Source organism: Aulonocara sp. 'chitande type north' Nkhata Bay, linkage group LG15, assembly GCF_057382095.1.
Source record: "Aulonocara sp. 'chitande type north' Nkhata Bay isolate Kocher_YH1m ecotype deep benthic linkage group LG15, A_spYH_male_GT1.1, whole genome shotgun sequence".
NCBI lineage: Eukaryota > Metazoa > Chordata > Actinopteri > Cichliformes > Cichlidae > Aulonocara > Aulonocara sp. 'chitande type north' Nkhata Bay.
The window spans coordinates 24,531,855-24,556,280 of record NC_141358.1 but is presented as its reverse complement, the minus strand read 5'-3'; the positions used below and the strand labels follow the sequence as shown (position 1 = coordinate 24,556,280).

Genomic DNA, 24,426 nt, shown 5'->3' with positions numbered 1-24,426 from the left:
GACAGCTCTGTGGTGTGTGTGTGTTTGTGTGTGTGTGTGTGGTGGGCAAAGTGGTTAAGGCTGAGGCAGCAGGGGCTGCTGGGAGCTGCTGGTGCTGTGGAACGATGCCTGAGCCGTCAGTAGCGCACCTCCACTTCTTCTGCATCGGACACAAGCTGACCCCCACCCCCCAGCACACACCCTCGTTACACACACACACTCTCTACATACACACACAGGCCAGGCCAGCCGTGCCTTTGTCTGCCGTGTCCACATGCATCTGTCATGCATGGCAGCGTTGTCAGTGACAGTCTGCCATTGTTGCCCTAAACCTCCTCCATTCACCCCCTCCTTCAGCAGGAGACGCAGCCACAGTTTGGGGTAATTGCTGGTCCTAATTAGTTCACACACACGGACACACACAGACACACACATACACACTCCTGTAAACACACACATATTTGCCAAAAATACTGATTTAATGCCCAAATCCTATTAAAGGGAAGCTTCGGCAAAACAATGAAAAGGTGAGTTTTGTGAAGCTCCATTGTTGCTCTCTAAAGAGAAGGTTTATCTCTTAATTCTGTGTCTAAGAGTGCAGTTGTGAAAAGCACAAACAGCCACCGAACCGGCAGCTATTCAGACTTTTGCTCTAAAGAGGGCAGTGCATGATTCAAATAAACAAAGCAGCAGTTTGAAGGAATTTTTGCTGATCTTTTCTGAAGAAATACCAACACTGTTCTTTGTTTTAACGATAAAACCCAGTCTGTAGAGATGTTTGCAGTTTGGTTCACTAGTGCAGTTTAAAACTTTGTTATCAAAGCTGATAAAAAGGCCTGATGGGTTTAGCTACTCATACACTGCTGGGTAGCTTCAGCTATAATACCACAACATCCTGCATTTGTCAGTTTATATTATAAAATCTGCAAAATAGGAAGTACAGGTTTGATATCAGAATCAGAATACTTTATTGATCCCTGGGGGAAATTATTTTTTGTTACAGTGCTCCATTTTAAACCAACATTAAGACAAGACAGACAATACACTAACTAAGAATAGTACAATATATACATATATATACATACATACATACATAAGTCACTCATAGATAAATAGTTGGAAAAGAAACATGTGTAGTTGTAGCAGCAAACAATATAAGTGGTATCTATCTATCTATCTATCTATCTATCTATCTATCTATCTATCTATCTATTAGGGGTGCAACGATATTCGTATCGATATTGAACCGTTCGATACAGTGCTTTCGGTTCGGTACGCATATGTATCGAACAATACAACATTTGTAATTTATTTTATCAACTTTCCTTCTGAAGATGCTGTCTGTGTTGAGCGCTCAGTGAATCTGCGTTCGACTACTCCGCCTAGGCTGCACTGTCGAGCGCAGATCCACTGAGCGCTCAACACAGACAGCATAGTCAGAAGGAAGAGCGCAGGGCAAGCTAGCGAGACAGAAGTTAAGCTCTCCTTGCAAGATGGACCTCCCCCACCCTCATTCAGATCTGGCGTTTGGAATTATTTTGGTTTTCATGTGACGTATGACCCTGAAGGTAAGCGAGTCATGGACTAAAGTAAAACAGTATGTTGGATGTGCCATGCAATGCTTAATTACATTGGTGTGAACTAGTGTGTTAGCGCAGTTAGCTCGTTAACGTGTTGGCCGTCTAGCCCCATGCACGGGGCGATCGGCGGTAGCTCATTAACGGAGATTTGCCGTGTTGTGGCGTTAAGGTCATTTCAACGAGATTAACCTGAAAGCACTAGTGGGAACACAACGAATATGACTGCACATTTACGCTGACATCATCCTAGTGCAAAGACAAAAACAACAAGCATGCTACTAACTTTAGCCGAGTCATTTAGACAGCTGTTAGCACGTGATTCTCCTTATGCTGCTGAGAATATAGCCCAGAAGAAGCGGATAGTATAGCTTGTATTTTGGAAAGAGACATTTCTCTGTAATAAACTCTCTTTTCCAAAGATGAGTGATTCCTCAATCAGATACAGGGCTTGCAAAATCGCTAGCCCAACGTCCCGGAGCTAGCGATTTTTTTTCAGTCGGGCTACCAAAATCTTTCTCTTCCCTGCCCGTCGGGCTATTGTAGGAAAAATATATGTCAATGCTTTTGCATTCTTTCAGAAATGTAGCTGGGTAATTATGTCATTGGCATCAGTGAGCCACTGTCAATATGTAACATATTGAAATCGCGTTTGAATTTGCGCTTGTTTTTTTGCTTTCACTTTGCAATGACAGCACTGATCTGTGAGTGATGATAATTTGTGCACAAATTCCTCTGACATCGTCTTATTAATCGTTAGCTTACTATGCAAACATGACAAGTGAAATCTCCCGCAGCAAGCTTAAACATGTGAGAGGTTGATCGCGCAGAGAATCGCTGAGCTTATGTGAGTGCGCGTGTAAAAGTAGCAGTATATATATTTTAGTTCTGCTGAGCCAAATAAGACAGGTCGGGGTGAAGAAGTGACAGCCAAAGAAAAGCTTACCACAAAACGGAGAAGTTATGACAAATGAGACTATAAGGCAAAAAGAAAGTGCAGCTTTATGGTTTCATGGACAAAATAATTTCTGTGGCTGCGATATGACGAGCTAAATAACCAGGGGTGCACATAAGTGGTCCGCAGGTGCGCATTCGCTGTCAAAATAAAAAACGCGCACAAGGGTTAGGGTTAAATTTAAAAACTGTACTTTTGAGTTAAAATATATATTTATAATTTTAATAAATGACAAATTAAAAAGGCATGAACATTTTTTTGTATCGAAAAAATATCGAACCGTGACACCAAAGTATCGAACCGAACCGAACCGTGAATTTTGTGTATCGTTGCACCCCTACTATCTATCTATCTATCTATCTATCTATCTATCTATCTATCTATCTATAAAGCTACTTTTGACTGATTTTGCATCATATGCTGAACAAGTGAATAAAGTAAAGGGGAGAAATGACTCCACAGATTGTCCTGCTCTGACCTCATACTCATTATGTTGCTCTGTATGCTGCAGGTTGTTGCCATGGACGCTGTAACCTGATAGTAATCACGCCCTCGCAGGGGGAATTTACATGTGAGCACCTCTACTTGAAATAATCGCCCGAGCGTGGCCTCATTGGCTCCCAGGGGTCCCGACACAGCCCTGATTTAATCTGCTCATTATTACACGGAAAATTCAGACAAAATACATCCGTGGATTTATCCCTGTGATTTGCATTCTCCCCCCCTTTTTTGAAAAATACACAGTTCGTTTGTTTGTAATCTCGTAATCACTGTGTGCAGTTTGAGAGCTAGAAAATCATTGTGGAGGTATTTCAGTTGCTATAGTTTGATCAGCTCTGGTCATCCCTGCTCAAATATTAATAAAAGTGTTTTTCACTTGTCTTCTGTTGCTCTTTTGCTCCTTTTGTGGCTTTTTAATAAAGATCAACAGAATCTGAGCTTTCTTTCGCCCCAGATTGCTCTTTTTGACACATTTCCACTAAATCAGATCCATAACACATTCAGCTGAGTCTCAAAGATCTTTTTTCAGTTCCAGTTCATATCCTTTTTTGGGGTCACTCTTTGTTTGCCCCTCGTCTCTCGCACAATGTGCCTCGTTTTGTCTGGCTGTAATTTTTGAAAGGCAACACTTCAGCTCCTAAAGTCTGGCTTTTACTGACAGCCTGTGAATAAAGCAGATCCTGGTGTCATGGCCTCGGAGGTTTTCTGTGAACGTCTTTGTGTTTCTGTTTTCTTGTTACTTCCGCCACGAGGTTGTGTTTTTTGTAGTGCTGCTTGTGTGTTGCTCTGTCTGTAAACACGATAGAAGTGTTCTGAATAAATGGGGTGTAGAAAAGGGCCACAGTAACAGTCCATGAAAATTTGCCTTACATTCACCATCTTCAAGGTCAACTTTGACTTTGATTTATTGGTAGAAAACTAGCAAAAAGCTTTATAACTCAGAAAGTGTGCTGTGCTGTGTGCTAAACAAAGTACATATGTACTATATCCACATGAATATAAATGTTGTTGTAGTGTGTAAAGTCATGAGTTCTATTTCTTGAGTATTTGATTCCTATTTTATTTTACTTTAAAGTCTATCCTAGTCACGGTGTTTTGGTTCCTGTTTAACTTTATTATTGTTCACATGATAATAAAGTTTTGTGTGTTTCCCTCGCGCACCGCTCCACACGCTGTTCTTCTGTGCTCCCCTGTGTCTTTGGTCGGTCATTTCCTCTTTTACTTAGGAAGTTTTCACTTATGTCTTAATTTGGGTTTTGCGTCCTCCGTCTCTGATTGTCTTCACTTGTGATGATTACGTGTATCCATCCGTGTCAGCGGTGTTAATTTGTGGGCTGTGTATAGTCTTGTCCTCCCTTTGTTAAGGAATACGTCCTCTAGTTGGCTTCCCGTACTTTTTGTATATACCCTTTCATACAAATTCTGGTAACCCTGAGTATAAGACACAACTTGCCTAGCACGACCAAATACAGGGACAGAATCAAAACTGTCATGAAGTTTGCACATTTTATCATTATGTGCTCCAGCAAACAGTCAGTCAGGACACACACGTTAAAATAAAATTGCATAGAGCCTAATAGGATCAGTGAGGATTAAACTCTGATCTCATTTTTCTTTAAAAAATCTGTCACCAGTTTAAATTGCCCAGCAGCATCCTTCATCCAGTCTGTTGTAGAAAGCTCAGCTAGCAGCTGCAGTTACACCTACACTGAGTATTGCCTTGAGCATCTCCACACATGCCGCTTTTATAAAGAAAAACAATATTTATGTGTGTCTTTTCAGTGCAAAGAGTTAAAGGTATTCAGATTATCCTGTGTCTGCAGCAATGTGGGAGTCTCTGTGGAGTCATTTCACAAACTCCAGCGCCATCTAGAGGTACAGACGAGAAAGTTCCACATATAAGATTTCTAAACAGAGAGAGTTCGGACATGCTCGGGTTTATGAGTGGAAAATAATAAAGTAAATAAAGGATTAAAAAAGACATACTCAAAGCAGATCATACAGCATGAAGTTAAATATATATATACTGACACATGACGTGTACAATATTTCTGTTTTATTTTTTAAATTTATTTTTTATTTTGGTCCACTCAAGATGTATAAATAGCCATGACTCTGATTCAGGTGTATTAATGTGGACAGGCTGATAACGAGACAGTGGAAAAATAAAAACAGTCAGAGTAATTACAGAAATATGAATATGTGGATTTTATTTTATTTTTAAAACCTGATGGGGTTTTTTTTAGTTACAATCACACACAGGTGATGATGTTTTTCTGGTCTGCTTTTTAATTTTAAATTTAATAATAGTTTAATAATTAAGTTATTCTGCATATGCATGTTTATCAGGATGGCCAACGCTGGATTTTGTTTCTCCATCAAGAAAATGACACTATTAGTGCTGGGACTTTTTAATTCAGTGCAAAACACATTTATTAGACCACCTGTCATTAAAAGACAGCTTTACAAATATTTTACAGATCTGTCAAAAGCATTTTTAAAACAAGCACTCCCCCAAAACAAACCATGTGTCATTTATTAGGTAAATGAAAAATTGAAATCATGTTTTTATACCCATATTTGAGCCACAGTCTCAGAAACCTAACATCCAACCACTAAAACTGGTTTTCTCATTAGGAATTCAAGTAATTAAATGTAATCTGGCATCTTAATGAAATAAATAATAATGTGTTTTATTTTTTTCTGCCTTTTTGTTAAACAGTAAATTTGAAAATCCATAGATAACAAAGATAATTATATTTGAGCATTAAAAATGCAATTTCGATTGCAGAGCTTTTGCGTACTGGTGAATTAACCATTAGAGAAATATAAAATCTTTTTTGGTACTTACCAATACTTTTTACAATTTAAATACAACTTAGGAAAGTTTTGGCATAGACCTCGTAATAAATTCGTTAAGCATTGCATAGCTTATATCTTATATTTTGAGTTCAGAATTGGGGTTTCTCTTTTATTGTGTGCATTTATTTATCTGTTTATTTTTGTTCTTTTAGCTTCTCTCATTTCATTTGCATCACCGTCATTATTTTCACCATGCAGAGCTTCATATTCTCCAGCAGGTGGCGGTCAAAGACAAGAAAAATAAAACCCTAACTCCACACTCAGCAGGAAGTGAGACGTTTGGAAGGTTTCTCTGGCTGCTGAGCATGCTCAGTTCAGTCCACAGCGTAATGGCCCTGCGTGTGTGTGGCTTTAAGTGTTTACCTGAACTTTAGTCCCTCAGGATCCTCAGCGCAGTGCAGAATGGTAAGTTTCTTCTACTTCATCACCTTTGGTTCCTTTTAAAACTGCAGATACATGTGAATTTCTTTAAATGTCCCCGACAGGTTTGTTTCTGTCTTCCTCCAAAAATATAAAGTTAAAAACAAAATTACACCAGCTCCTTATTTTGTAAAAGAAAAGATACTTGTCTACGTTATTTTGTGGCTCACACAGCAGCTGCAGACATTCAGCTCAGCCTAAAAACTTCTCATGACCCTCTGATGAGCTCTGCCAGCCACAGTCATAGTCCTAAGGTATAAAAACCAGACCCTGTTGGTCTTTTTTTGTTTGTGAACAACCAAGTGAAACGTTATCAGAACATACTCTGCCTCACTATTATCAAGGTATTTGATGATATTTATAACCTGGCTTTATGACTGCTGGCTCTCCTGGCTGTTTGGTACTCCTAGAAAAGATATGAGTTCAGTCAAGACCACTGTAGTCAAAAGATTTTTCTGTCTACCTGCACGAATGGAGATGCTGGGATGGCGGTGTGTTGCAAAGCGGCTTGCAAAATTGCAGCAAATGTGAGTGCGTCGCTCAACATTGTCACCATTTCAAACAAATGTAAAATTAATGTATATAAAGGATCATACTCACTATAAATCGCCTTGAGGCAATTATTCTTTTGATTTGGTGCTATATAAATACAATTTAAGTAAGTAGTAGGACATTACTATAATAGTCATTTCATTTGTTTTTATTGTGTTTTTATTTTAAGAATTTTATAACATTTATTTAAAAAATTGTTTTAAATTGTTCTAAAAGAGGCAGCTGTTCAGCTCTAAATCTGACTACGGGTAGAATTAGCTTTTTGCTTTTGTTTCTGTGAATGGAAGAAGTTTCCTCGTTTCTGTGAGGCTTTCCTCTCCTGTGCCAGAATCAGTTTATCAGCACGCTGCTGAGGCCAGTTCTGCTTTGTAGCCTTCTGAGAACTAAAGTTTTAAAACCAAATGTTACCCAGAAGTTAGAGTAATGTGTGTGAGAGGAAAATCACAACCTGTGAATCACTGGTATGTTTCTTACCCCTGTCATAGATGTCACACCGCTGACATTAGTGATTCCAAATTTAGGACCGGCAACTTGAAACCATAAAATATTAAGTCTGCGTACAGGGTCTGTTTTTTTTGTTTTGTTTTTTAACTGCTTACCACATGTAAAGATCCTGTCATTGATCTCTGCTGCAAAACCACATATAAAGTGATGCCAAAGTTTTACCGACTTTACATCAAAATGGAAGAAGCCACCGTGACGTCAGTCACCCACAGTCGTTTGTGAGCCAGAGGTGACTGAAGTAATGTGAGATGGTTGAGTGTTAAATTATCAGCTACACCCTAGCTAATTTACCATTTGGTAAGTTATCAGCTGTGTTTGTGCAGCACACATGTTCATAGGTTCTAAGTAATAAAAACTCCAATTTCAGACAGTTTCATTAAATTTGTTTTAAAAAGGCACAAAAACCACAAACATGGTGGAAAAGTCCAGTTCAGTGATACGATTAGTGAGACAGGTGAACTTTAAGCCTTGCCATTATTCGAATAAAAATAAATAAATAAACTTCCAGTAAAAAGTGTGTGAAGGAGACTTTTCATAGAGGCCAAAGTAGAATTTATATCAGGCTGTAAACATGTTTATTGCTACTGTAATGTTGGACATTTGAACATGGGAGGCTGGGATTGGCTCAGTTTTGGAGCGTCACGTAAAAATTAGATTTTTCAGTAAAAAAAAAAAAACTAAAACATTTTGTTAAAATTCAAAACAGAGGAAAAAAACAAGAGTGAAAGGTTATTCAGATAAATACACATAACAGTTTGAAAGCAGTTTATTAGAGTGTTTTTAATCTGCAGATTTGTGTTCAGGGACAGGACACATGGGCAAGCCAAGACCATAGTTTGAACGCCACATTGTAATTAATTTTTACATTTACAGTCAGAGCATGATTTCTACTCTTCTTTCAGGGTGGATTTATCTTAGTTTTTACTTATTTTTGTATTCTGAAACAACTGGGGTTAAATCTCTTGTGTGTGTGTGTGTGTGTGTGTGTGTGTGTGTGTGTGTGTGTGTGTGTGTGTGTGTGTGTGTGGAGATACTGGACACGAGTTATCTGAATATTTAGTGTTTTCTTTCTGGGGTAAACGGATCAGTGCATCAACATTATATTTAGCAACATATCACATCTTTGTTTTGTTCAAAATGTATTTATGCCCACGAAACTCAAGTTTATTTATAAAGCACAAATAACCAGATAAAGTGCTGCACAAATATGTGGAAAAATGTTATTACTAATAAGTCAGCCATTGTTTACTTAAGATAAAATATGTAATTAATAAGTTTCAGCACACGCTTGATTAAAAGTCAACAGATATGTAATAGTCTATCTGTAAACTGCGATACAGCAACTCCCTGCTGGACTTTAACCTTTTATCAACCACCAGGTTACCATTGAACTGGTAGGGTTTTTGTAAGGTTCAAATCTAACCCATTCTAGCCATGCCCTTAACTTCCAAAATCCTTAAGCAGTATTCTGATTGATGAGTTATTAAAAAAGAAAACCTCCCATAAAAATTTTGTGAAGGAGGAAACCATCCACAGAGGCCAAAGTAGAATTTTATAGCGTGCTGTAAACGTGTTTATTGCTACTGTAAAGTTGGACATTTTAACATGGGAGTTTGTGGGGCTTGACTCAGCTTTAGAGCATCAAGTGGACGATGATGCTCCAAAACGTAATGAAAAAAGTTTAACTAAAATTGAAAAGGCAGAAAATAAGTGGAAAAGTGATTCACGTGTATACATTTAACAATCTAATGACAGTTGATAAGAACGTTTTCCTTCCCCTGAAAGAGACGCCACAGAGACACTGAGACAACAAAGGTTAGCTTTAGGAAAATGTGCATTTAAAAAAAACCAAACATGCATATACCTGACATTTTACTCATGATTTGTTTTGTCTTTTTAATCGCATATTTGTTTCTAAGTGATGTTGTTCTGTTTTCATGAATGTACATGTGCAACATTTATAAAGAAACAGAACTGGTGGATGGATTGAGGCCTCTCCACATACGAGAGGTGCAGATGACAATATACATCGATTCATATGAATTCTGAAATATCTGTTTGAGAAGTATGAAGAAAACCATTTGAGAGCAGTGCCAGTGATGCAGACCCAGTTTTGTAGTCTGCTAATAAGAGTAGCATGATAAATGTTGAAAAGGCTAAAATAAATACTATAAAATGTAAAGCTGCTGTCACTCCACACATAAATACTGACATTTCAGTTGACTGAGTGGCTTCAACATTTTACAGCAGCTTGTCCTCAAACTGGAGTTTCTCCTGCTCTTAAAACAAAATCAAATCCGACCTTCCGTTAAAACTCGAGACGGCTGCTTGTTCGCTGTCTGGCTCGTCAACATGTCGGGTAAATAAACGTAAAGTAATGTGATGTGTGCTCCACCTCCTCTGCCTGTTTTCTTAAAAAAGGCTCTTTGTAAAGCTGCTCCATTAATGTTGGCTGCACGTGACGCCCTCTTTCACCCCCGCAGAGGTCAGAGGTCAGCCTGGTGTTTGGATAAGCACACTGATCCTGTTAAAGATCTGAATGGACCACACACACACACACACACACACACAGACCAACAAAAGAGATATTTTTGTCCACTCTGGAATAACGCACAATTCTGTTGTTGTTGTTGTTTTTTAATCAATTTTTTATTCATTTATTTGAAGTTTGAGTTGTAGAACATAAATAAAACAGGACATGAGAAAAGACCTAATAAATTAATTCCCCTTTTTTTTAAATGAAGGAAGATGAAAACCACAGAAATAATTCTGTCTTTATCTCCCAGAGTTCAGCAGGAGCAGGATCGGCCCTCCAGGTCCATGCGATCAGGGTCCGCCCGGGTCAGGAGCTGCTGGGAACTCTGCAGGCTTTCGTGGAGGTGAAGCGTCTCCGAGCGCCGTTCATAGTCACGTGTGTTGGCAGCCTCACCAAGGCGACGCTGCGGCTGGCGAATGCCACGGCAACAAAAACAAACGAGGTAGTCGAGGCAGCGTGTTGGGTTGTATTTATAGAGCTCTGAGACACGTGGGCTCGTCATGATGTCAGCTTTTAAACTTTTCCTTCAGGTGGTGCACCTCAGTGGGCCCTTTGAGATCGTCTCCCTGGTGGGCACTCTTAACCCAGACGCCCACATTCACATCAGCCTCTCAGACTTCGAGGGCAAGACAGTGGGAGGTCATGTGCTGGGAGATCTGGAGGTGTTCACCACAGCTGAGGTGGTCATTGGTGAAGCGGTAGACCTGGAGTTCACCAGAGAGATGGATGAGCAAACGGGTTTCCCCGAGCTCGTGGTTCAACCACGACCACAGACCAACCAGTCAGCCTGAATGAAAATTACAGGAATCGTTCATCTTTACATTTAATATCTAGTCTGTGAAGCTGAGAGATTAATTAAAAACTTATCAGCAATATTTGAGCCGCAGCATTTACACCTGCAGGGCAGCTAACAGAACATCGATCAGCTCCACACAACAATCGTCCCTCAAGAATCTGTCTGTACCCAACACATGACACATCGGACTTACATCATGTGCTTTTATGTAAATCCCAAAAGTTGATTCTATTCATCCGGATGTCCAGATAATTTACTTACCTGGATGATTGAGCATACATCAAGACAGGTCTTACGTAGGCTTTTCATTGTCCACAAAGCAAAACTGTGGGACTGGTGAAGCTTCATCATGAGCTATCCTTGAAGCTAACTCTGAGATTAACACTGTGCTGAGAAACTCAGTCAAAGCTTCATGTTGAACTAGAAGAATGTGACATTAACTAAACTTTCTTCCAAATCTAGCAGAAATAGTCTCAATAAATACTGACTGTTAAATTACTGCAAAGATGCAATGAGATGACTTTGTTGAAAGAGCACCATTGTTTGTTTTGTGCTCAAATAATTTAAAAAAAATGCAAACCCTAGCAGTTTGGTTAGCGTCGGGACAGAGGAGCGATCATTTCTCCTGCACGCTTGTGCTCTGCAGTCTTTACAGTAGCTGCTCCGCTTCCAGGAGAAAGAGGCGGGGCACATTAAAGTCGAGCTACAAAGGGTCCCCGCTGCAGCTTTGTGCTTTTGTTTGTCCGCGTCAGCGCAGCATGGTGGCCAAAAAAGCGTTGGTGGTCTGCCCCTGTGCCCCCGCCCCCAAGGGGGGCAGGGGGCCGTTTAACACATCCAACTAAAGCAGCTTTGTTTTCCTTCCTGACAAATGAGAAGGCGATGCAGGCGTGCAAAGCAGATGTTCTGGATTTAAAATATCACTTTTTGATCTCCATCCGTTCTTTCGTTGCTTGAAATCACATCTTAATGTGGCAGAGGTGATTAAACATCACCAGCGTTGTTTTATTCGCTCTCACGTACCCTCGCTGTGCGTCCACACAGAGATATGTTGCTGTTCTTCTTTAAAATGTCGCCGACTAACAAGTTTAGAAGTAAGAGTTGTTGTTTATTAATGTTTGTGTCTGGCATCCTGCTGTGAGGCACCAATTACTTTCTACTGTGAGTCTCTTGCTTGACCGAGAGATGGCTTCAGAGTTCAGGTTGCTGTGTTTGTGCCCACACTGCGGCTCGATGTGTCCCCATGCTGACCTTTTAAAAACACACAAACACGAGCATTTCAACACTGTTATTTTATGAATTCATAGTATTGAATGGGTTGCACCTGTAGAGCTTGAGTGAAGTCAATGTAAAAGATAAAGGTGCAACAATCCCTATACATATATAACTATTCATTAGGAGGGGGTGTTGAAGATGCATGGAACAGCCAGCAGGATAGGCTACTCTGTTTGAACTGTGGTTGGTTCCTTATCTGAGCTCCAGCTGTGGAGAAGACAGAAGTTTGATTATTGGAAGAAGTTCATCAACTGAAGGGAAGTCAAGTGTTAAACACAGTCCAAACTGTCCACTGTGGCCTCTGTCTGTGCTTCCTGAACTCTGTGGTAAACTGTTGCTTCACTGTCAGCATGCAGTTTGTTTCTATAGTGTCTGCATTGGCAGAATTCCCACACAAATCTCTCTTTTTGATACAGAAATTGACATCAGCATGGGAATATAAATCCCACTTCAGGCTTCAAGGTTCAAGGTTCTTTATTTGTCACATGCATAGTTATACAAGTATAACACACAGTGAAATGTAGCCTGACACGCTCCTCAACATGTGCAAAAAAATTGGGGAGGGGGGGTGTAGAGGAAGAACATATATATATATATATATATACACACACACACACACACACATTGGGTGAATGTGAAGTAGTAGCAGCAAGCAGGTGAATTCTGTACATTAATATGAATAGACATCTGACTATTTTACAGGATAGACAATATAAACATATTTAAAATTAAAGGAATTTGAAATGTACATTGTGCCTTGGTTTAGAGTGTTTGGAAGAGAGTCCTGTCTCAGTCAATTATAGATGATGTAAGAGGGCGGGTGTGTGTGTTTAGGGCACGGATGGCTTGGGGATAGAAGCTCCTCTTGAGTCTCTCTGTCCTTGCCCGGAAGATGCGGAACCTTCTACCAGATTGCAGAAGTTGGAACAGTTTGTTGCCTGGATGGGACGGGTCCTTCAGTATCTGCGCTGCTCTAGTCCGGCATCTCCTGGTGTAGGTGTCCTGAAGCGGGGGGAGAGCAATCCTGCAGCAGCGTTCTGCTGTACGGATCACTCTCTGGAGAGCTTTTTGGTCCTTCCTTTCAGGGAATTTGGGGAATGCTGCCAGATTTTAATCTACTGATTTGTTTTTTGATGGCTTTTGTCTTTAGACCTTGTGTCTGGGCAGTATTCTCCTAAAGTTTACAGAATGTGTTCAGATGATTGCTGTTTAGAATTTCCGTTTTAAAGACCGCCTGGCTTAACATGATTCACAATCCTTTTGTAAAAGCAAACATGTTTGGTAGCTGGTGGAAAGAATAGACTGATAGTAAAACTACCTCAGGTAACTAGTCACACACACACACCCCGCTCTACTCAGGTGAATCTCCTTGTACAGATGAAAAGCAATGCAGATGATAGTATCTGCTCTCTTTTTCTCATTAGAGGATTCTCCTCCCTGATGCCTTTTGTCCCTCTACTTGTGTTATCCATCAGTAATGAGCCCAATAAAAACAGGGGACTCTGGTGTTGTTAAGCCGCCCCCTCTTCGCCTCACTTCTAACGAGACCAACCCTGGTCATTTGTAAGTCGGCTGCAAAACAGACTCCTGTTTGAGGAAACAAGAGAAACCGTGGTGGCGGTCGCAGGCCTATGGCACAAGCAGACATCCCCCTCCCCGGGAAGCTGGTGCTGATCAGCCGGCTTTCGGCTTTTATGTGGCAGTCAAAGATCTTCCAGGCTAATGACACGCAGCTCTGTTTGAATGTCACAGCATGAGGCGGAGGGCTGGACAAATCCCACACACAGATCAAAACATCCGAGCTGCTGCTGTCACCGCTAAGGGAAGCTGACACAAGTTGCTAGTGTGTTTCCAATGTACAAATGTTTTGCTGTTTTTCATATTTTTGTGGCTCAGAAAGTCAAAAACAGTGTATCCAAATGAGAAAGGTTTTCTGAAGAGGTAAAAGAAGAGCACAAAACTAAAAGTGTCAAGAAAACAGTGCAAGGAAAACTCAATTACAGTCCTGCACGTAACAATACAATTAGTACTGAAGTGTTCTCGAGATGGAGAGATGCAGTTCAGACCTTTTGCTGGATGAAGTCTGATAAAAGCAAAGCAGAAATAAAAATTGAAAGAGGAAAAAAGCAAGGATGGAGGACTAGTTCAGACTGATACATTTTTTAGAAAATATTAGAAGAATTTGGATCTAATATCTGAGTGTTTAGCTCTTCCGATGCTAAAGTACAGACATAGCTGTTGTTTTCAACCTGGACGCTGTTCAGCCTTATCAAAGCTCACAGGATGACTTTGGATGGATGTACTTGGACATTATTAAACATGCAACAAACTCTCTGAATCATTTGTGTTTTCATTTCAGTTGAGTTTTTCCTGTTTTAAAATGTTCAATTTTACTTAAGTTTTCATTAGTTTCAGTGTAAGTTTCTTTTGTTCAATTCCCCATCCTGACACTAAAACTGTTCACACAGCAAAATAAGCCCATGTGAGTGAGTGGTAGGCTCTGAGGACTCTTTGATGATGATAACTGCAGTTCATGCCCTTTTCTCTCTGCGGTCTTTAAACTTGATCAGACAGGCTTCAGTCACATCCAGGCAGCTTATTAATGAAAAACCAAATCAATAACGCCAAATCCTCCTCAGGATTTGAACCTGAGAGCTCTTAGGCCTTAGAGTTTTGGGGCATAAAACGGTGCTGTTGCAGACTTTCACCACCAGGAGGCAGCACGAGTCAAGATGAGACGCAGGTTGCAGTAGGTGCGCTCTTCAAGAGAATCTTCAGTCAGAACCATTTACAGCATGAACCAAGTAAGACCTACTGTCAGACGCCTCACTCTGGGAAGTGGCTTCAGTTTTCCAGCTTCACTGTTATAAAGTCTGCTTTTCAACAAAACACTGAGAAGTCCACAAAGCTGAGCAGACGCAGTTATGGAGCCAGAGTCCGCAAGGCTTTGACTCTTGAGAGTGATCATCTCAAGTCAGGGGCGTATATTTTATCACATTCTTTCAGTTTGAGTGTTTTTTACCTGCTCTTGGGTTAAATTGAAGCATAGCATGTACGTAATTCATGGATGGCATGTATGTAACAGGACCCACTTTCTATGGCTTAGCCACTCTTAGCTGGTGAAGAAACAAGCTCATCACTGACATATATGTTCATTTAATATTTGTGACCAAGACTTTAATTGAGAGAGCCAGAGTAAAATGTTTTTTAAAATGTAATTGTTACTTATAACATGTATGTAACTTTGTAATTTTAACATGTTGTCGCCTCTTGGCCAGGACTCCCTTGAAAAAGAGGTTTTTAATCTCAATGGGACTTTTCCTGGTAAAATAAAGGTTAATAATAATAAATAATGTCATAAAGTTATTTTTTCTGTACTGATAATGTAGTGCACGAAACATTGTGGACAACCCAGTGAAACTGTTCTTGTGTTTTTATTTGTTTGGTGGCACTCCTGTGGAAAACCAGACAGTTGAAAAAAACAATATAAAAAATGCCTGTGATGTCACCCACTGATATTGTTGGTGTCATTGCTAGCATTTTGGTCCCAGCTTTTTTTAATTGTTGTTGTTTGTTCTTTTAATGACCTGCAAACGAAGCCATATTATTTGTCAGAACGCTCCTTTAAAATACTCCGAAAGGCTCCAACAGCACAAACACAACTGAAAAGTCCAGTTCGGTGATATTTAAACACATTTAATGTTTCCATTAGAGGAACTGCAGTCTAGCCTGCTCTCCAGATATACGGCTTTAGGGCTAAATCCTACCAACCTATTTGGTACAAAACAAATGAAATGACACAAATCGGCTGCTTAAAGGTTAGAAGACATGACAAGACATTTGTTAGGGCAGAACATAAAGCTCAGATCCTTCAGTGTGTGGAGATCTTCTATTTGTGCCATTTGCTTTCCTGTTGTCCACTGGGTGGTGGGCAGCATCAGTGACAGAGAGGCCAACAGGCTCAACAAACTGATCCACAATGCAGGAAAAGTAGAATAGAATAGAATAATCCTTTAATTGTCCAACTGGGAAATGTAGTTGTAACAGCAGCAAAAAAATACAAATACAAACAGAACAGAACACAGGACAAAGAACAGAAACACACAAACTTTTTACATACTTACATCATGGACAAGTTACCAAAACAGTACTGTACAGTTATTATAACTGAAGTACAGATAAGTGGCAAACCCAGGTCATAGTGTGCAAACAGAGCAGGATACTGAAAAATGTTTTAATAGTTAAGAATATTTAGAATAACTAGAAAAGTAAGTTAGGTAAATGACATTTTGGCCTAAGTGTCCTTTACCGTTTTTGTGATACTTTACTCAGTGTTGCGTTAAATGCTGTTTTTGTAGGAGTAACAAACTGTCTCTGGCTTTGTTACTATCACCTACTATCCATCTGTGAGCATGTATGAAGGTTTTTCCACAGCTGACCAGGCAAACAAAAGAACCAGAGCCTTTACAACGTACTACTGGTAATTTTTTCTTCACAAAAAAAAGAAAGAAAATCATTCGTTTATTACAAATCAAACTAAAAATAAAGGTTGGTTCTTTGTCCTTTTCAGGAAACATGGGCTCTTCCACAGCTTTAATAAGATAAACGGGCACAATCAGCGTGAGCAGAATGGGCCCAAACGCTGGTATAAACAAATAATCAAATCATTTGATGCAGTTTATGGGAGCACTGCAGCTCAAGTGCCCTTCCTCAGACCTGTGTAGCTCTGTCTAATGGGATGTTGGTTGAATTGCTGCTAGCTTGAAATTGTCATTTTATGCCTGTTATTTCTAACAATACTAACAGATAAAGAGGAGAAAAGGACATCCATAGTGGCTGACTGTGCTGTTTTCAAGGCCAATGTGGTGAAAGTTTAAATGTCCCTGAAATAAATTTGATTTTACAATGCTAGGAAAAAAATCCCAGAAATATGAAATATGAAAACTGTCAGCTGTTTTAGATCCTGTGAGCAGCCCCAAACAAAGGGTCCCACTCAAAAGGGTTAATTCCCGTGCAATCGCACAAACCAGGTGAACCCCGTCTCAGACACTGTAGGCTGAAAGGTTAACGCTCATGACAGCACAGCTAGAAAAAGACTGACCTAGTGTGGTGTGTCAGGAGAAAGCTTCTTCTTTCTATAAAGAGCATGACAGCATGGCTTGCTGTGTTCAGATCAGGGTCACTTGATCCAATGTTGATGATAAACTTTGCTAAAAAGGGATGTTTGTAGCTTAATTTAAAAGTATCCAAACTGGGGGCTAGTACCTCAGGAAGAGTCATTTAGGGTTAGCTGGATAAAGGCTTTGTGTATTCTTCCACCATGCTTTAAAACAACAATCAGTCAGGTGTGAACAAATCATACATGTTGGGAATGATCACAAAGCCAACCCTGCATGCATTTGCAACTAGTTTTCAAAACAGAGGACAGCTCTTCCCAAACTAGGCCAAAAACAGAGTGCTGCATTATTAAATCCCACGTGTGTTTGTATAGGTATCACGTGGACACATCTAAGACGTTAATCCTGGTACCAACACAGCCTTTATCTGGTCTTCTGCGGACCATATTTTACATGTTTCCCACATTATCAGATTAGGATTTGGGCCTCTAAAAGAGATGGGAGATTCTCAAATAACTGAATTTATTTCTGGGCTTTATGTCATTTGCTGTGGATGCATTTGTTCTTTAAAAACTGGTGTAACTAAAAATAATAGAATTCCTTTGTTGTCACTCTCCTAAAATAAAAGTAATAAAATTAGATCTGCCGTGAAAAATAAAAAGTGTGAACATTCTTTCCACCTCAGGTGAAAAGACAACAAGAAAATGAGCCCTGAAGGCAACATCAGAGCCTTTTTGTTTGGATCCTCCAGCTGAAGTTGAACTTGTTTGTGTAACTGAAACTCAGTGAACAGATCAGCCCATCTGCAGCAGACAAGGGTTCCCTTTTGAAAATGTGCAGTGAACTTCCATTAACAATAATTGAGTCCCACTCCACTGAGTCACTAACAGAGGGAGGAGGGGGAGGAGGAGGGAGAGTGCACGTGTGTGTGTGTGTGTGTGTGTGTGTGTGTGTGTGTGTGTGTGTGTGTGTGTGTGTGTGTGTGTGTGTGTGTGTTGTTATTAAAATGCCTACCTCTCTAATGTGCAGGTAAGGACCCCTCACCGTTGCATCTCACCAGGCTTGCTGCCAGGGCCGTCTCTTGCTTTTAAGTGAGCGCCTTAATTGAGACAAATTTAGCTCAATTAAACCGCTTTACCTCTGCCAAGAGCGTTTCAGAGCGGCGGAGCAGCCTTTTCAATTAGCTGCCGTGAGTAAATTCACCACTGATCCTGTGACTGTTTGGGTGTGCGGACTGTGAGAGCGCTGGAGCCCGCCAGAGTCACAGACCCGCTGCTGCTGCTCCATCAACACGACCTGGGATGGCCATAATGGAGCTCAAGGACATTTTAACTCATTTAATAACACGAGTAAACAAACAGATATACAAAGGAATAAATAAACAAATACATTAGCAGATAAATGACCCAAAATTTTCAGAGTGGGGTTGTGCTGGCAGGCATTCGGAACCCCTCATTAACATGTGGGTTTTAAACCATGTTAGTGGGCTGGCGCTCACGCGGCACTGCTGCTCTGCTGACTGAAACATCTCGACTGGCATTAATTTCTTAACAGATATTAATGGTTCCCAAAGGATGAAATGCACTCACATATTCCTTTATAATAAACACTTATCAGTGTATTAAGTGGTATAATCAGACACTCAGTGGAAAGATTATGGGGCAAACCGTTAAACCACGCAGACCACCTGCACCCAAAGTCAAAATCAGGATGATGTAAGAAACTTTCAGCAGCAAGTGTCACACGACTGACTCTTGATCTTTCCCTGTGACCTTGTTTTGTCTTTCTTACAGTAAGGACATCACTCTGCAGGAGGGGGAGATATAGGAGAGGTGGAGGAAGATCTCAGCCTGGGCGTCTATTGTCTTGTGTATAGTCTGGAAGATGAGTGGATGACGGGGTGGGTGCAGTTTTCTCTGTGGTGGGGTCGGGTGGGCTGTCCCAGGTTCTGTGGGGCCAGGCGGCGCTGCCGAACTGGGCCCCAGTCCGGATGGGCCTGGGCCCCCTTTACCTGGCGGGTTGCAGAGTGTGGGGGTGCCTACTGGGGTCAGCGGGGGAGGGAGGGGTCACTTGCCCCTCCATTCCTTCCCTCCCCATCTCCAGCTGCCTCCCTCTTCCCGCTCCACCACAATCACCCACACATGCAGGGCCTTGGAGTAGGGGCCCTCTCCCCTTTGTCCCCTTCTGGCTGCCTGTGCCTGAATTTTATCCCACAACTTAGACATTCACATTACTCACACTCTCATAACACATACATACACATAGGACCTTGGGGGTGGGCACACTACACGGAATCCAATAGACCATCAGGGTGTACAACCTCACCCCTGGCGTCGTTGCCCACCTCTCAATTTTAAATACATGTAGACACTGAGGGCTATCAGGAGGGGCTATGCACTTACCTGCTGCTCTCTGGCAGGTAGCTCCATGTCCTCCTGGGTTTTAAATACACCTTAGAACACACATGCATCAACACTACATATGAGTGGGCGGAGGGAGGTTTGGAGTCTTCACACACCACTGTTCTCTGCAGCCTGCTGGAGCGGGGGGGCTAGGAGGAGGAGTTGGCCGTCCGATTGGGGTCTGGAATGTGGGGCCTCCCTGCTGCTGCCAAGTCAGGGCGGTCTGCACACTGTGCACTGTCGATCTTACGTGCTGCACAATAATGTTTAATATTTAGTATTTAATGTTATATTCCCATATATCATCGTGATGTTGTTTATTGTATTGCTCTTTTTTTTCTCTTCTGCTTGTTGTCTCTTTTTTCTTTCTCAACAGGTGATCCAGGTGATTGATATATGTATTTTTTGTCTGCTTATTTTGTAGTTTTTTGTTTTTTGCCCTTTATCCCCGTCCCTCTTCCCTGCTGTTTTTCTTTCCCTCTTTCTTTCTCCCCTTTCTTTTCCCCAGTCAAATCTGTCCCGTATTTAGCAAGTGAAAATAAAATAAAATAAACAATAAAAGGTGAATCAAATAAACCATTACGGCAAGGCTGGGATGGTCCATTTGGTAAAGTAAATCCGTTGGGCACCTTTCTTCGCCTTTAGACAATAATTCTGATGGCAAAAGAGCCAAACGGGACAGGCAAAACAAAACAAAAAAACAGTAAGGACATCAGGGCGTTTTACGACGTGGACAAGTGTGACCAAACTGTGACAGAGAAATGGATTACAGGGGATACACACAGCTGGGTATCCCACAGGCCAGGGAAAGTCAGTCACAGTCAAATGCCTCCAGAGGATAAGATAGGTGCTGAGAAACCAGCTCAATGGTAGGCGTGAGATCCAGTCCACCCATAGATGGGATGATAAGCTGGCCACAGAAGGAGATAGACACTAAAGATGTCAACATTCACGACGCTGGAGGGTCACCGATTGGTTTGTGAAGTCCTGCTGTGAAGATGAAGTTCTTACCTTTCTAAAATCTGAAGTCACGAGTGTGGGGTGAATCTGACTGGCAAACCGAGGGACGCCACGCACATCAATCATGGGTTGGTAGCCAATGAATATACAGTAATTATCCTCCTCTCTGAGTCCAGTGAGCATCATGTTTTACTCTCTGTGATCTGAAACTTGTAATTTGACCCATAAACTCAGGAAATTTTTACCGAGGTCATAGAAGACTGCTTTCTATGGAAGCCTGTTTCCGCCACTTAGAAAACAGAAGAAGGATACATAACTCGAAATTTCGAATTATTTTCTCAAAATTTCGACTTATTAACTCAAAATTTTGAGAAAAGCAACTCGAAATTTCGAGTTACCGCTGCCAATCAGTAATCTATGTGAATGATGTCATTTCCTTGTTACCCGGAAGCTGAAGCCCTCAGGTACAAATGCTACAGCTAAGCTACCGGTATTACATCCAGTCATGAATGCACGGATTGCTGAGTACTTTCAGCGTGGCTTCAAAAATGATGAAATCCTTGTGTTATTAGCTAAATCAAATGGCGTTACTATCAGCAAACGTACTCGCGAAAGCGCCAATGTGTTGCGATCCGGTTTTGAGTGCGCGTTACTCTGCGCCATATGCTTCCGGGTAACAAGAAAGTGACCTCATTCACGTAGATTACTGATTGGCAGCGCTAACTCGAAATTTCGATTTATTAACTCGAAATTATGAGAAAAGTAACTCGAAATTTCGAGTTTCGTTTTTAGAAATTTCGAGTTATGGATACTTGTTTTTTGGGGGGGGGGGGTGGCTTGTTACAGTGGGGCAAAAAAGTATTTAGTCAGCCACCGATTGTGCAAGTTCCCCTACCTAAAATGATGACAGAGGTCAGTAATTTGCACCAGAGGTACACTTCAACTGTGAGAGACAGGATGTGAAAAAAAAAATCCATGAATTCACATGGTAGGATTTGTAAAGAATTTATTCGTAAATTAGGGTGGAAAATAAGTATTTGGTCACCTCAAACAAGGAAAATCTCTGGCTCTCACAGACCTGTAACGTCTTCTGTAAGAAGCTTTTCTGTCCCCCACTCGTTACCTGTATGAATGGCACCTGTTTGAACTCATCATCTGTATAAAAGACACCTGTCCACAGCCTCAAACAGTCAGACTCCAAACTCCGCCATGGCCAAGACCAAAGAGCTTTCGAAGGACACCAGGAAAAGTATTGTAGACCTGCACCAGACTGGGAAGAGTGAATCTACAATAGGCAAGCAGCTTGGTGTGAAAAAATCAACTGTGGGAGCAATCATCAGAAAATGGAAGACATACAAGACCACTGATAATCTCCCTCGATCTGGGGCTCCACGCAAGATCTCATCCCGTGGGGTCAAAATGATCATGAGAACGGTGAGCAAAGATCCCAGAACCACACGGGGGGACCTGGTGAATGACCTGCAGAGAGCTGGGACCAAAGTAACAAAGGTCACCATCAGTAACACACTACAACGGCAGGGAATCAAATCCCGCAGTGCCAGACGTGTTCCGCTGCTGAAGCCAGTGCATGTCCAGGCCCGTCTGAAGTTTGCCAGAGAGCACATGGATGATACAGCAGAGGATTGGGAGAATGTCATGTGGTCAGATGAAACCAAAGTAGAACTTTTTGGTATAAACTCAACTCGTCGTGTTTGGAGGAAGAAGAATACTGAGTTGCATCCCAAGAACACCATAAGCATGGGGGTGGAAACATCATGCTATGGGGCTGTTTTTCTGCCAAGAGGACAGGACGACTGATCTGTGTTAAGGACAGAATGAATGGGGCCATGTATCGTGAGATTTTGAGCCAAAACCTCCTTCCATCAGTGAGAACTTTGAAGATGAAACGAGGCTGGGTCTTCCAACATGACAATGATCCAAAACACACCGCCCGGGCAACAAAGGAGTGGCTCCGTAAGAAGCATTTGAAAGTCCTGGAGTGGCCTAGCCAGTCTCCAGACCTCAACCCCATAGAAAATCTGTGGCGGGAGTTGAAAGTCCGTGTTGCTCGGCGACAGCCCCAAAACATCACTGCTCTCGAGAAGATCTGCATGGAGGAATGGGCCAAAATACCAGCTACTGTGTGTGCAAACCTGGTAAAGACCTATAGTAAACGTTTGACCTCTGTTATTGCCAACAAAGGTTATGTTACAAAGTATTGAGTTGTATTTTTGTTATTGACCAAATACTTATTTTCCACCCTGATTTACGAATAAATTCTTTACAAATCCTACCATGTGGATTCATGGATTTTTTTTTCACATTCTGTCTCTCACAGTTGAAGTGTACCTCTGGTGCAAATTACTGACCTCTGTCATCATTTTAGGTGGGGGAACTTGCACAATCGGTGGCTGACTAAATACTTTTTTGCCCCACTGTATGTTCCCCGCATTCATTTTTCCGGCCCTCCCTTCTTCGTTTTTTAAAGTAAATACTAACCTCTAAATCTCAAATCCAGTTTCTTCCTTTTCCTGTTCAGAAACATCAGGACCAGATCGTCATCGCTTCATGTCAACTTCATTTGTGTTGTTTGTTTTACAGTGTACGATGGCCCCTAATGGAACGGTTACGAGCAGGGTCTAACCTGAGGAAAGCAGGCTGTGCCTTTGTTGATGTGTTGTGAGTTCTAAATCTATTTGTGGGGCGGAGCCAAGAGGAAGCAGGCTTTAACAGAAGTTCAGATTTGTATATCTCAAAGGTAGCAGGGATGGGAATGATGTATAGTCTAGCCTCTTTGATTCCTTTAAAATTCTGGTGGATGTATTTTTAAATAACTGGAGACGGACTTTTGGCTGTTTATGACAATCTTCACTATAAAAATAATGAAACCTTTCCATGCGGTACAAGAACTCAAACGTTCTTCCCACCAATGAGCGTAACAGGCAAAAAAATAAGTAAAAATTCCGCTAAAAGAGGAGGAAATAAGATGCAGAAAGCTGCCTGTGAGCGCTTCAGAGGAGAGGAACAACGGAAACCCGGCAGGTCTTTATTCCTGCAGCACAATGGGCAGAAACAGACTCAAAGAGGCTCCGATATGAAGAAGTGTGCGAGCCACGGAGGACACATCACAACCTTGGAGACACAAATTGCTCCGTTGTACGATGTGAATTCCTGCTGAGCTTTTCATGAGTAGGCTAAAGGATCAGCTAATCAAAGGCGCACTAACATGTTTAGCCAGTGTCTTTGTTAGACCAAAGCTACAGTACAAATAGACCTTTTTTTTATCGCGCCTTTATTAAGCTTCTGTTTATCAGATCATATCTCATGTGTGCAGTGCTCCCTGTGCTTGAGTGTGAAAGTGTGAATTTAACACATGAAAACACAAATCAGCTTCTGGATCAGACTCTGAAAGCAGAGGCTGAAGGAGATAAAATGACATTTGAATACGTACGTAGGACCTACAGCGACCTGGTGTGAAGTTCATGCTCAGACACTGCTGATTGTGACGTGTGCCTCAGACTCTGAGTGTGGATAGTTCCAGTCTAAACGAGCAGAGGTCTTGTGTGGTGTGATCTTTAGCTGTTTGTATTTTGTCTTTGAAGTGATTGTTCTAAAATAAAGTCTGTGCTTAAGGTGTTAACACAGCTTCAGAAATCATTTTAGGCTTTGGTAATGAACCGAGGTGCCAGCAGGGAGTTGTGGAAAAAACACCGACACCTGGTCTGAAAACCACACAAAGTACTGTGAACAGTTTTTAGTGTCTTTGTTTTTGTGTGTTCGTCTGGTTTTCTGAATCTTCTTTATCCATTTTCAACCTAAAAGTGGTTCTTCTATGATTCTGTAATTATTCTGTCTTAAAAATTACTTTTATACCTCTTTTTAACCTCCTTGTGTCTTTTTGAGATCTTGTAATAGCCCTTTGTGTTCCAATCTCTGTTTTCTTTGATTTTATTTTCATCATTTTGCATTTTCCTTTCATTCTCCATCTCCTTG

At 41.2% G+C, this 24,426-nt stretch overlaps 1 protein-coding gene across 1 annotated transcript; it reads left to right on the top strand.

Moving 5' to 3' along the window:
* The first annotated feature begins 6,121 nt into the window (after window positions 1-6,121).
* On the top strand, window positions 6,122-15,233 carry LOC147313167 (uncharacterized). The gene is made up of 3 exons (XM_086265133.1): window positions 6,122-6,279; window positions 10,137-10,328; window positions 10,417-15,233. Exons 1-3 carry the CDS (start codon window positions 6,277-6,279, stop codon window positions 10,675-10,677), a joined length of 456 nt encoding a protein of 151 aa, XP_086121259.1. The 5' UTR covers window positions 6,122-6,276; the 3' UTR covers window positions 10,678-15,233.
* The last annotated feature ends 9,193 nt before the right edge of the window (window positions 15,234-24,426 follow it).